The 14676-nt window shown below is 38.5% G+C and overlaps 1 protein-coding gene across 2 annotated transcripts in view; it reads left to right on the top strand.

Moving 5' to 3' along the window:
• Nucleotides 1–14676, top strand: part of sema3d (sema domain, immunoglobulin domain (Ig), short basic domain, secreted, (semaphorin) 3D) — a 91896-nt gene that overhangs the window by 18472 nt on the left and 58748 nt on the right. For both annotated transcript variants that reach the window (XM_051724590.1, XM_051724588.1), the window contains exon 2: nucleotides 5752–5972. In XM_051724590.1, coding sequence (XP_051580550.1) covers nucleotides 5783–5972 — 190 coding nt within the window. In that variant the 5' untranslated portion in view covers nucleotides 5752–5782. The remainder of the gene's footprint in view (nucleotides 1–5751; nucleotides 5973–14676) is intronic.

The following is a 14676-nucleotide window of genomic DNA, read 5'->3' as shown; positions in this document are numbered from 1 at the left end:
TAGCAACCGGGCCAATTTGGTTGCTTAGGAGACCTGGCTGGAGTCACTCAGTACACTGCTTTTTTGATGTTCACTGAATTTTTCATTGGATTTTATCCAGTTCATCTGTCAATCCTGTCACCTGGAATGTGTTCTTTTGTGTAATGTGGACTTGTGACCACCAAATGTGTGACAGGTGAAACAAAAAGCCCGATCAATGGTGGGACTATATTCAAGCCAGTCGTAAACAGCATACCATTATTTTGTAAACTTTCTACCATCCGTTACAGGAAAATAAATTATTGGTTGATATGGCCCAATCTCAATAAAGTTTGCTGATGTTTTTTGGGCTGTGAACTGGATCTCGCTTCAGTGCCGATTTGTCTCTGGTGGTGTAACGGTAGGTAGCTGTGCTGTATTTGTAAACCTCACTCCCCTGGCCTCAAGAGGCGCACTAGCGACTGACGCTAGGCGCTATAGTCTTTAGCCTCCTCATGAGCACGCCCGCCTCCCATGCCGGAGATGCCGGTTCGAATCCCGCTCAGAGTGGGTTGAATAAGATCGATTACAGAGGCATGTTTACCTCTCGTAATTGCTAAAACTGAAATTGTAGCTGGGGTGGGATTTTCTGCTTCCAAAATGAGCAACGCTTGTCTGCTCTTGGTAAAAGTAATGTATCTGTATAAAAAACATTATTGCCAGAAAAATACATATATCCATATACAGCAATATATCAAAGGTAATTGTGTAAATCATTTGAGAGTGGGAAAATAATAGGATATTATACATCTACAGAGTCCAACCACCACCTTGAGCATGATATCTATTTCTGGTGATGTAACAAAGACAAATGTTCTTATATGTTGTCATAAGCATGTTATGAAAACATAACATGGCCTTGGTGCTTGCGTGTGCTTATGTTGATATGAACATTATTTTCTCAGCACAGTGGGTTACCCTTACACCCGACTGCAACCACAGCAATGTGATTGACCCCTGCCAAGAATAACACTAATATGTAACCCAAGCTCCTAATAATGAACTTGGGCTGACCTTTTGTGAAGCTGAACAGAAAAATAATGTAAGGACTATGTTTGTGGTAGGTGAAGGAAGCTGGTGGGGAGATGTTTGCATGACACAATAGCCCTAATGTCAAAAGAGGGTAAAACATTTTAAGAGGAGGATATGGAATAGAAATGTGGAAAAGAAGCTGCTTTTGTTTGATGTTTACACTTAGGAGACTCAGGCTTTACCCAAAGGCCCCTGTTGATGATATTCTTGTGGCACTTGCTCTTTGAGATTTCCCTCAGCCCCTTTAAATCCAGTATACATGTCTTGAATGCAGTATGATCCATCATAATTAAAGCTATCAATGATACCACCTTAAATAAACAAACAAATCTGACTTATCTTTATTTTAGAGTTAGAGATAAGTCTGTCTGGTGTCTGTGTGTAAATGTGCAGCAATAGAAACATTCTTTGCAGCAGAATTCCTCAAACGATAACCAATGACAACACATTTATCAGCCATGTCTCTACAATAGATTTATGTGTCTCTTTAATGTCAAGCAGTTACCTTGGTTGTGTTTTGGTAGCAGTAAGTCTTTTCATGTTGGAGGTTAGAAAAGCAGATCAAATGGATGGTGGGTTGTGTAAATGACTAGTGTATCGATTTGAAATTCTATTTGTTGATTGGTTGGTTGCTTTGAAAATAAAAGTCGTAGCCAAAAATTCAAGCCAAAAGTTGAGCCAAATCCTACGATATCTTACGATTTCACCATATAGTACAAATTATTACGATTTGTCATAAGACCATGTCGAATAAATAGCTAAATAACAAGGAGACATAAGTATTATACGGAATATTAGGCTACACATAATAACTGGAATATTGCACACAGCAGGCGAGATCCGACCATGGCTTAAAAATGCATTGAATCTGTTACAAAAGCATTTGATTTTTTGATGGCTGTAGAGGCGTTTCTTCAAAGGTAATTGATTTAGAGACTAGGTTGGTTACTTAGTTGCTTTTGGGAGAGGGTTTTACTGTGCTGGCAGTTACTTTTAGACTGTTAGTCTCTAAATACATTCTCACTAGTTGAATTCACTAACCAACTAGTCAGTTGTTTGAAGAACCATTCTGAACCATCCTTCATAAGCAGTGTTGGGTAAGTTTCTTTCAAAAAGTAATCCACTGCTGATTACTAATTACTTACAATTAGATTGACTAATTACTTAATATGGAAAGTAATTAGATTACCAATTACTTTACTTTGAAGTTACTTTCTAAAACCAATCAAACCTGTGAAAAAACAAATGTGACACTAATAGCTCTTTTAGTACTTTAATATTGTCTGAAATATTAACCAAATTACAGCAATATGACAAAGACAGCAACCTGGCTAAAGAGACCCAATGCATTTCTAAAAATGCAACTTAACTTTCTTATCTCAAATATGCTGTAGTAGTATCTTCAGGTATGTGTGTGTGTGTGTGTGTGTGTGTGTGTGTGTGTGTGTGTGTCCCCGCTATCTACAACCTTCTAAGCTGTGTGTGGCATGTACAGTACTGTGCAAAAGTCTTGTTTCACAAAAGCATTTGTCTTAAGATGGTTATTTATATCTTCAGCTTTAGTGTGTCAGTATGAATATAAATGTTAGACTCCCAAACATTACTTTTGTAAATAGAAAAGATTAGAATAGAAGAACAGGGAGCCCTGCAACAGATGTCATGGCCCCCACAGAGCCCCCCACTGAACATTGTGTCAGTCTGGGACTACATAAAGAGACAGAAGCAATTGAGACAATATAAATAGATAGAAGAACTGTGGTGAAGATGCTTGGAACATCCTATCTGCCAACAACCAAGAAAAACTGTGTCCAGGTGTATCTAGGAGAATTGGGGCTGTTTTAAAGGCAAAGGTGGTCACACCAAATATTGATTTAACTTTTTTATGTTTACTGGACTTTGTATGATGCTAATTGATAAGTGAAAACTAATTATAATGGCATTATTTCTGAAGACATCCTCACTATGCAACATTTTTCACAAGTGCCTAACACTTTTGCACAGTATTGTATGTGTACAGTAAGCTGGTTTACCTGTGTTTGTGTTGGTGTGAAAGACACAGAAAAATTTCTGAAAACCCATTTGCAGACTGCTTTGATAGTAAAACCATTGTGTATTTGAATGCTTGTTGTTTCTTTTCGGTGTGCATATACATGTGTGTCTTTACACCACTTTACAGCGAGTGGATTATGTCCCTGCTTGTGCTCCGACGAATTGAGTATCCTTTATCACTTGGACATCTGTAATGCTGTTGCATTGTGTTTGTGTTTTATTGTGTACAGTACATAAAGAACATAAAAAGCCGTTTGCTTAGCGACGTCTTTTTCAAGACGCCGTTCTACAAATGTTCCCACCTTGTGATTGATATATCCCTCTGTCAGAGACGAACGAGTGCTGAATTTGGTCATTGTTTAATTACTGTTAATGAAGTACTGTTAGTAGTAACTTCTATCTTAAGATACTTAAGATATATTATTTGTATACATATTTGAGTTCATTAAAATGTCGCGTTGTGGATCGTGGGATATTTCAGACCTTTGGGCTTATTTTTTAATTAGAAATTAAGTCAAATTACACAGTCTACTGCTTCTGTGGTGATGGTGAGATGTCAGATGAATGTACCTTCGTGCTTTCCCGGCGATCGCTGACGTAATTGTAGGTTGGGATGAAACAAGGAGATCAACAGTGCTTGTTGTCATGTTGTACTTTAACACACCATCACGATGTGTGCAGAAAACATTAATGTTCATTTAAAGAGAAATGCTCCAACACTGTTAACATTGAGCCTGCGTCATCTCGCATCTGTGCATCTTCTTCTGTGAACCGGATAATGACATGCGGTGGGTGACTGTATAGACAGCCTTATCAACCTCTGCTGTCATGATTACTGAATGCATTTGTTCTGAAATTAATTAATCGACGATCGATAAGCTTAATCGATCAAATTGTTAACGACAATTAATCGATTTTCAATTAATCATTAACGTCCCTAAAAACAGGGAAATATAATTTTCTTTTAAGGCTTTAAAAACTTATGAATTACACAAAAAATTATGTTTTAAATATCAAAATATTTCTAAATAATTAAAATATGTCTTTCTCTTTGGTCAACTTTATTTTTGGTCATTTAAACGGTTGTTTTTGGAACTCATATATTTTATATAATTTTTATTTTTTATTTTTTATAAAAAATAAAATAAATATATTTATTTTATATTTTTTATTATATTGATGTTATATAATATTATATTAAGCTATAATAAAATATTTCTGTCCTGATTTCTTAACTTTAACACATTATTTAATGCTCTGATATAAACCCATGAGCCCTTACTTCTCATGAAGCAAAATCTTTGAGATTTCGTTTCATCATTTTATAACTGCACAGAAATAGAGTAAGCGTGAATCTCCTTTGTGTCACTGCGTGTCATTAACACTGCATGGCCAGGGACATTTGTCATTACACGATCATTTAAAGTGAAGCTGGAGCACTTTGCATTCACTATCGAAGTTTATATTTGTTTGTTTATATTTTCGCGGGAGTTTGACACAAGCCTCTGCTGATGTTGCACGCATCAGAGCGCTAGAAAAGCGCTTCACACGTTCTTCCGGACAGGAGCGTCTCTGGTCGACATCCATGTTGCGGCTCAGTGACGCTTGGAGTTCAACTGAATGACACAGAAACACGCCGTTCATACATTTTGTATATTTGCTTAAAATTCCCTTATTTAGGCATTAACATGTGAATAGAATTTGAAATGCACAATAATCACGGTTATCTCAAAAATACGCGGTTAGATCAAATAACCGCGATCAGACATTTATTTAAAAGTCGCAACAGGCCTATAAACAAAATTAAACTAAACTAAAGACTCACTAGTTGACCTCACTAACCAACTTGTCAGTTGTTCTTCGAATGGTCATCTATCAACTATCAGTTAGAAACAGGCTCTGATTGGTCTTTGAGTGTATAAAATGTTCATGCTTTTCCTCAATCCCCCTTTCATTCATTAATTTATTCATTCATTCATTCGTTGGTTCGTTCCTTTATCCAAAATAATGGGACTGTTTTGGGAGCCCGTGCTCTGGAGGATGGGTAGGTATTTAAGTGTTTGAATCCTCGTTCTTAATGATTCTCTGCTGAAGGAAATCTACTAATGACGACCGACTACCACCGTTTCCTCGCTTTCTCCCACAATTTCATGCCACTTTGAGGACTAACGAAGCAGAGATTCAGACATGATCGCCGCCTCAACCGTTCAGTATGTAGAATTACTGTTTGTTGTAAAAGAGAGAAAGGGAGACGGGGACAGAGCAGATGAGAGATGGGTGTGAGCAAATAAAAGAAAGGCATTTGAAAGAAGGCTGAAAGTGGCTGTCCTCATCAAGCTGACCTTTTGTTTAGAGACAAACAGATTTATATAGGGAGAAAGAGAGAGAGAGAGAGAGGGAAAGTATGCGTGTTGGTGGACAAAAGGAAGGATTTGAATAGGGCAGCAGCTGATGCAGGGCTGCTCAAACGCAGCGAGATGCCTGAAAGAGACCGAAGTAAAGCAGCTGAGCATTCGCTTGGGATTTAACAAGTTCTCAAATGCACACACACACACACACACACACACACACACACACACACACACACACAATCTCCCACAAAGATGCCTAGACACTCCCTTAGATGTCTCCTAACTGTTCATTCCATCACAGATCCACAGCAGCAGAGCTCTCATCTCCCATCATGAAGACTGCAGAAGAACCAGACAACCAGAGGAGCAGGCGCCAGAATCTTCCCCAGGACGGCATGCCGTGCTGGGCCGAGAGGGTCACGATGAAGCGGTTCTTCTGTGTGCTTGTGATGCTCTTCGTCTCTCTGCCGAAGGTGAACTGCAGGAAGGAGAGTATGCCAAGAGTTAAACTCAACTACAAAGGTAAAGTCTGTCCCTCTGTGACTTTTATACTTTATTTAACCTTCTGTTTATTCCATAAAGATTTTAAAAGATTTATTTGCTCAGTGTAAACATTTGCTATATTCAATCTCTGTATTAAAACTTTAGTTTAAGATGTGAATGATTTAGGGTTATTAGTGCTAAATTTACATGTATTTATTTCAAACATCTGCTTGAATGTTTGTCTTCAAGGTACATTTTAAAGTACATTTAGCAGTGCGATGGGAGGTTTGTAACTCACTTGTATTTGTGTAAGGTCAATATTTAGACTGCACATACGACTGATTGAGTGTACATAAGGGATGTGCTACTTATCACAATGGCAGACAAGCTGTGTATGCTTTATTTACTGGGAGCACACACACACACACAAACATTCACTCACACATAGTCTTATCTAGTTTTTATGAATTCCAGTTTGTTTCTGCAGAGGCGGGTTTACGATTTCCCCAAGCAACCGATCAACCCGGGGCCCCATTTCAAAAAGTTTTGCTTAAAAATAACATAACATTGATTTTAAATCGTAATTTTACATTCATCCTATCAGCTGTTTACATTCAAAATGTTTACTGAAACATAAAAATTTACATAGAAAAACAATGGAAAAACAGAGCAGACGTGGGCAAAAAACACATTCGGTATGAACGGCCCCTAACTCATCCATTCGCACGTGTCTGTGAGTGAGCGCGCATGGGCGAAACAAGTTTGGAAGGCCTGTATATTTTCTTCATTAATTACAAACCCGAACTAAAAGTCCTACTTGAAAAACTGACCCAATCCGGTGGACCTCTAACATGAAAAGCTCTGAGAGTGGTGACAACAGCGTATTCGCGCGTGACAACAGAACAACATGTGACATGCCACCCCTCAAGCGGTTTTTGTGGTGCTTTCTTACTGGGGCGGGGGCCCCCCAATGTCTGGGGCCCCACTCAGTTGCGTGGTTTGCGTGGTGGTTAAAACCGCTAGTGGTGTGCTAAGGCAAACATCAGTATTATAATTGCTCATACTTAGGGTGTTTTCAGACCTGTTGCTTATTTGATTTGTTCCGAAACAAGCTAAAATTGTTACATTGTTGTATTTCCTTCTCAGTTCGGCAACATTTTAAAACAAACCAATAAATGTCACATGTAAGCAAACTGTCCCCTGATAGGTCACAATGTTTGTGCACTGTTCTGGGATTTAGCACATCCATTGATATACCGGTTAAAATTGTGGCTGGGAAATTTAACGTGTTGATTTCTGCAATTAATATTTTTCATTTAACATGTTTAAAAATATAAATGCAATTAGTGCAGTATCCGTTATTTATTTATTTTATTTTTTTTACCTCCTGAGGCTTCGCAAGATGGGAGAAAGGTGTCTCAAATTGTTCCTGGCAGGCTTTTAGCCTTACAGGGTCCATATAGTTAGGAATAGGGTGGGGGCGGGATTAGGGCATCTGCTGCCTGCCAGGAACCCAGGCATCTTTGTACAATGGGCTAAACTTCACTAATGTCTGTGGCTAATTGGCATATATACATTTTCAGGAGGTACACGCTCGACACGACTGCACATCCTAGCACAGAAACTAATTGTGTGGAGCAGTGCATGTTTCGTTACACGCAACGCATGTCCCGGGCATTATAAACACAGGAGCTGATTTACTGTACGGAGAATGGAGACTTCGCGTGAACCAAGGCAAGCTGCTGTATCTCTTAGCATCACCTGTAAATACGCAACTGCTGATGCCTTAACCAGTGTCAAAAGCGAAACCGCCCGAGACCCCGCGTGTGCGCGATAGAGACTGAAAAGGACCTGCAGCCAGGTAAACTCTAGACTGAACGGCAGTCGGAGAAAATAATAGTTTTGAGATTTTAAACTTCAGCAATTTAAACATCAGCATTCAATGTTTTATATCTGTATATGTAGTGTCTAATAATGCACTGGCAATGTACACTTAAGTTTATCTTACCAATAAACCTTGATATAATTTGAATCTGCCAATTTGATCCTATTAATTTTTTTTAAAATCCAGTGGAAAAACCAGAGGATTTTGACCAACTTTTAATTAAAGCATATCCACTGATTTTATGGCATGTATACTTATACTTGTATCAAAGATTAATACCTGTAAAATTGTCTAATTAACTCTATCCACAAAACCTGAACATTTTAACATGTACATATTTATTTTAATTAAAATAAATGATGACTAACCAATTTCTTGAGAGTTCGAGACAAAGTAAATATTTTTATGTTTGTTTTTTTTATGTTTGTTGAATGTATCATGTACCATAATTGTACTCACTCTCTCTCTCTCATTCTCATTCTCACACACACACACACACACACACACACACACACACACAAACAGCAGAGTGAAGCCACTTAAAAATATAGTGTGTCAAACATGTCAAAATGTTGCTGCCGCCATCCTACCTGTGTTCTGCCGCTATCCGAAGAGAGAAGAGATTGTACGGAATAAAACAGCTCTTCTATTAAATGTGCAATGATGTCTAATATAGTTGCCAAAAGGTTATATCCATGTTCTGATGATGAATTACAGTGACGTGCTGACCCACAGATGTCTTCTCCATAGATCCATCAGGTATGATCATGGTTTTTATAGGGATATTGTTTGGTTCGTTGGTCTGTTGGGTCCAGGGTTCGTTTGCAAAAGGTGGTCTCGGACCAATTGTTTTGGAGCATATCCGAGTGTGATTGCCGTGTTCATATGCCTAAATGAATCAAACTAAGAGACAAAATGCACTAGGTTCTACAACAAATGCTACAAACGACCCAGCAGTGAAAACGCCTCTAGTTTTAGGGATTTGTACAAATCCCTCGTCCCATACAGTTTGTGTTACAGGCACAAATGATGTTTCAAATTGTTTTACTTGTTGAGGAGAGGTGTGCTATTACTTTGCTAAGTGATTTTTATCTTGGCAGACAATACAACAGGTGATCCAGGATATCTTCTTGGGTTGAGCTTTTTTTGGGAAACCACTTAACAACCACACAGAACTTCCTAGCAACTTGTGATTGACACACAAACAATGTTTCTTCATATCCTCTTGTACATTTCTGTATATTGCATGTTCATACATTTTGTGCAGAGAAAATACTTAAAAGTGTGTTTTTATGTTTCACAAAACCCAACTCCACATTATACTTGTTGGCTGTCACCATCTTGGAAATTACATAAAAATGACGCTTCTCGCTGGGGTTGAGGCTGATCGATCTACCCCGACTTCACAAGTCGGATATCTGACTTCGAGCGGTGAAACAGTCTTTATTTTCAAGTAGGAGGTTTGAAAATTCCAAGTTCTAAGTTATGACAATAAATGACCATAGACCTGATTCACAGTAGCGCCATATTTGATTTTTGACGGGATTGAAAATGTGGCTGTGAGGAATAAACTTAGTGATATGCCTTAAGCTCAGTGCTATGCGATACATCACACGCGCAAAGTCAGTGAGCATGACCATAAAGTTTTGATATTTTCATGCAAGCATGCACTAAGTCTAGGTGCAAGTGGGTTGGCAAAACCGTGATAAAGTGATGGATAGCTCTTTAATAATATTTGCTGGTGCAGTCCCCAAATTGCAAATGCAGGAACTGATTTTAGACTTTGTGCCGAGATTAGACACGATTATGCAATGACCTAATTCTCAGGAAAATAGCAAATTGTGCTTTGCACCACTTCATTAACATACTCACACCCATGGCCACTTGTGCAGGCACAAAAATTGCACTTAGAATTAGCACTCTCACGAAAATGTGATAAGACAACAATGGCATACACTGTATAAAGTTGTAAAAAGCTTCCATATCACATCTAATTTACCACAACTCATGTATCCCTCTCAGCCTCATTGTCATTCCTGTCAAAAAATTAAAGATGGGGGGTCTGGGTAGCTCAGCAAGTAAAGACGCTGACTACCACACCTGGAGTCATGAGTTCGAATCCAGGGCATGCTTAGTGACTCCAGCCAGGTCTCCTTAGCAACAAAATTGTCCCGGTTGCTAGGGAGGGTAGAGTCACATGGGGTAACCTCCTCGTGGTCGCCATAATGTGGTTCTCGCTCTTGGTGGGGCGTGTGGTGAGTTGTGCGTGGATGCCGCAGAGAATAGCATGAAGCCTCCACACGCGCTACATCTCTGCGGTAACGCGCTCAACAAGCCACGTGATAAGATGCGCGGATTGACGATCTCAGACGAGGAGGCGACTGAGATTCGTCCTCCGCCACCCGGATTGAGGCGAGTCACTACGCCACCACGAGGACTTAGAGCGCATTGTGAATTGGGCATTCCAAATTGGGATTAAAGATGGTGCTAACGTGAATAAGGTCCATTTCAGAATAAGCAGTTAACTAAGGCCACAGTATATCACTTTAACTGGCTACATATCCTGTGGTAATTGCTAACCACTGTTAAATGCTGTGATGCTGTCTCTCCTTGTACCTGTTGTTGTGTTTAATCGCTCATCTGCGGCTTCAAAGGTTTTGATTAGTCAATAAGCCGTTAATGCTCTGATCTCGACAGTGATCCAACAACCACTCCGCGTTTCAGCTTATCACTTAAATTGTGCTGACAAAACCAGAGCAGTGCCACACACTCAAACACATACTTGCACAGTGTATTATGGGTGAGAGTTAAGGGGCAGATAAATATGTGTGATGCTATAAAACTAGTGAGGCGTAAAAGAAATAACTGTGAAAATTAACAACGTGTCCTTAATCATTTAAGTGCACTGACACATGTTGGCTATGAGTTGTTAAATGTCATGTGCACATTTCCCAAAATCATAGACACATTTTAAATCAGCACTAAACACCAGTAGCACCATTAATTAGATACTATGTATCTCTATAACCTTTAATTTTTTTTTCTAACCAACAAGAAGCAACAAAAGTATTTTCTCGATTTGTTGCTTCTCTCTCTCTCTCTTTCTCTCTCTCTTTCTCTCTCTCCCTCTGTCTGTCTTTCATTCTCTCCTGAGTTCGTTTCTAGGCTTTGCTTTGCGTTACAATGTCAAATATTCGGTCTTGGTGGGTGTGAATAGGCCTTAATCCATTTAGCCACAGTGAGTGGGTCAGTTTCATGTACATATTTACCCTTGCCGTTCCACTCCATGTTTGGTCCTTTTGGAGAGGATGCAGAGTGCTTGGAGAAGTCATGGACAATCCATCATCTTAGCAGATGCTTTCATATAAAAAAGACACCTTTTCTATTTCAGTGCAGTACTTAAAAACAGCCTGAAGAATGCAGGACTCACTGTGAACATCCGAATCACTGATGTGTACACCTTGTACGCCAAGGTTGCTCTCATCCAAACATTAAAATTGCCATATTTTTCCTCCCAAAAGAAAGCTAAAAGTGGACCATGTGATTTGCACTAGAAACAATTTTCTTTCTGTCGCCAACATCACATTCTGTCTCCTAGCTGACAATGAGCAGCAAAGTCAGTGAAACACATCAAAATATTATCTTCAGGTTGTGTAAATATTTCTATAAAAGACAGACTAACTCAGCACAAAAGTCTTGAGAGAGTGTTATTCATTGTTTTATGAGTGGTATATTTTCTTGTGTTTGACGTAAAGTATACATGTATGATGGTTATAGACATATACGTCAGTCATGAACAAAAAGTGTATTGCAAATAGGATACACACACACACACACACACCTATAAACACAAGGACTAATTTTGCAATAAGAAAGCAGCCATTTAAAGAGCTCACAGAACAGTACACAATTAATTTATTACTATATGGCTCCCAGTTGGCTGCAGTTCTCTAAACAGATGTAAAAAAAGCAGGTCATAAATATGGTCATGTGTCTTCTTAATGTACTGCTCACAGAGTTATAAAAGTTTTCCACTAGTTTGGCACTCTGCCCAAACCTTAGCAAGGATATTGATTACACCTAAGTGTATGATCTTTTACTGTTTGAGAAATGTTAAAAGAAGTCTCACGATGTGACATTAGCTGCAATATGTGGCTCTGTTTCTGGTGAATAGCTGGGAGGAACTTTAATTTGTCAACCCCTCAAGTTATGCATTACTTCATAGTACATCACTTCGTATTTCAGAGTCACCAACTTCTAAGCTTTGCTGTTGCTGTAAGATAAATTATGTACCTACAGGGCTGAAATGGCTTTCAATGTGAAAGGTTGAACTGTACAGCACCAAGTAAAGATTGAACTGAATGGACAATTGCTTCTTTCTTTGTCTACAGGGAGTCTGTAGTTCTTATAAGAATAAGTATTAAGTCGCTACAGTCAGCAAACTCCAAAAGTGTCGCGTTACACAAGGTTATAAGGTTAGAGATAACAAAGTCCATATGGAATCTTTTTGGACATTTTTTCACATTTTCTGAACTAATTTTGAAGGTGAATCTCTGGAAGGGATGTAACCCTCCTATCAGTGTTTCCTCTAGGATTTTTTACAGCAGCAGTGCTGTTGTGCAAGCATCCACAAGCCTGCAACGCCGGACCCGTATTAACGTGTGTCAGTTGAGGAATAGCTTTAAAAAGGTGTGTCTAACTCAATTTCAGCCTGGGCCACATCAGGGTGTATTTGTACCCTCAAAGGTCCCGTTGAAAATGTGGCACCAGCACCTGCTTTGGTAGCACCCATGCAATTATCAATAATATTACATGTTATGTGCATTGAAATGCACATTTGACAGTACAGCATTGATATTAAGGTTGGGATGCAGATGAAAATTATGATATTAACAACAGTAACATCTGTGGGGAAACAAATAACACATAATTTTATATTGCTAAATTGAACTATTCTGACAGTGTGACTAAGTTGGGTCTCCTTTACAGATTCCTTTCATCAGGCTCCTACTCATTAAACTACAGTCATCTCTTGGAATTTCTGAAGGAAAACAAAACCACTTACGTTTTCCTACAATCAGGAGCAGATTTTATACAGATAGAAAACTGATGGCTTGGTCCAAAATAATTATGAAAATGTATCATAGTCCTTCTATAATATCCATAGTTTTAACAATGATATTTGTAATAAGTCCATGATAACCATTGTTAAAACCATGCATGGCTTCTCACTACCATGCATTTGTAACTATGGTTTCTATATAAAGAACTATGGCATTTTTGTAAAGAAAAAAACAACAGTCTCAATACATTTAGAGACTTTTTCTGCAACAAATACCACGGTTAATAAAGTACAGTGTTACTACAGTAAATCCATGGTACATTTTTGTAAGTGTTGTGATTTGAGAATTGAAAAGCCTTCTAATTTACGTTTTCTCCTGTTTTCTTTTTTAGTGCCATTTAGATTGTGGGGGCTGTTTGTTTTAAACTAGTTTCATTACCGAGACGTTTTGCATCAGACAATACTGTACTTCATTTTAATGGGTTTCGCAATCCCCGCCAAGCATCTCACTGGTTCACAAGTGCATTTAAAATAGTCTGTTCGGTTGAGACCAGTCCGCGAAATACCGCACCTGCGCTGAGCTCACGCTGTTCTGTCCATTCTGCTGTGTTGATAATTGATCCGGATAGCGCTGTTTGATAGTGATTTGCATGGCCCGTGAGTCCTAATGCACCTATTCTGCGCTCTTGTGGAAAGTGAAACTTTACAATCCCCTGCCATCCTAGGTTTCAGAAATGAGCATAGCGCCACTGCAAAAATGCATATAGGGGAACACTGCTCCTATGGTATTCAGAAATACATTTTTAAGGTTGAATAAAAATGGTTTCCTTTATCTGAGCAGTACAAGACTTGGTGACTTTTCCTCCATTTGCCATCTGAAAATAAAAATACAAAAAAATAAATAAATAAATTTGGCTTGATGCAACAAGTCTAAGTGGTCATAAAAAAAAAAAAAAAAAAAAAAAAAAAGACACATTTGGTATTCACGGTCAAAATTGACCAACCATTAAAAATGAATGGGAGACCAAAAAAAAGAGCAATTTTTTTTTTTTTTTTTTGAGCTGTCAAATACAATCAATAAATCAGCCACAATGCAGAAAACCAACAAACAAACAAAAACAAAAACAAACAAAAAAAAAAAAAACAGACAGACATAAATTATAGGATGAGACTCTAAAACATCCTCAGTGCAAAACATGCACACCCACTCGCACACAAAAATGAACTCGTGAGACTTTAATACAACCTTTGTCAAATTAAAACCAGTAAATCAGTCACAATGCTAAACACACCCTCAGAAATGAAGGGGTGAGACGATAACACACTCACAATGCAGAACACACACACACACACACACACACACACACACAGAGAGAGAGACCAAGGCATCAATAAGTGGAGATCTACAGCCTTCTTTTGGTCATTGTTGACATCACAAGTCATCTGTTGTTTTCCAGCTGATGACAGCAATCTGACACACACACACACACATATGTTGGTGCAGCTATCCTTATGAGGACTCTCCATAGACATAATGATTTTTATACAGTACAAACTATAGATTCTATCCCCTAACCCTAACCCTACCCCTAAACCTAACCCTCACAAAAAACTTTCTGCATTTTTACATTTTCAATAAAACATCGTTTAGTGTGTTTTTTAAGCGATTTGTATTATGGGGACACTAGAAATGTCCTCATAAACCACATTTATAGCATAATACCCTTGTAATTACCAGTTTGTAACCTAAAAAAAAGTCCTCGTAAACCACTTAAACCTGCCCCCACACACACACA

The sequence above is a fragment of the Myxocyprinus asiaticus genome, chromosome 18, assembly GCF_019703515.2.
Source record: "Myxocyprinus asiaticus isolate MX2 ecotype Aquarium Trade chromosome 18, UBuf_Myxa_2, whole genome shotgun sequence".
NCBI lineage: Eukaryota > Metazoa > Chordata > Actinopteri > Cypriniformes > Catostomidae > Myxocyprinus > Myxocyprinus asiaticus.
This window is presented reverse-complemented; position numbering and strand designations above follow the sequence as displayed.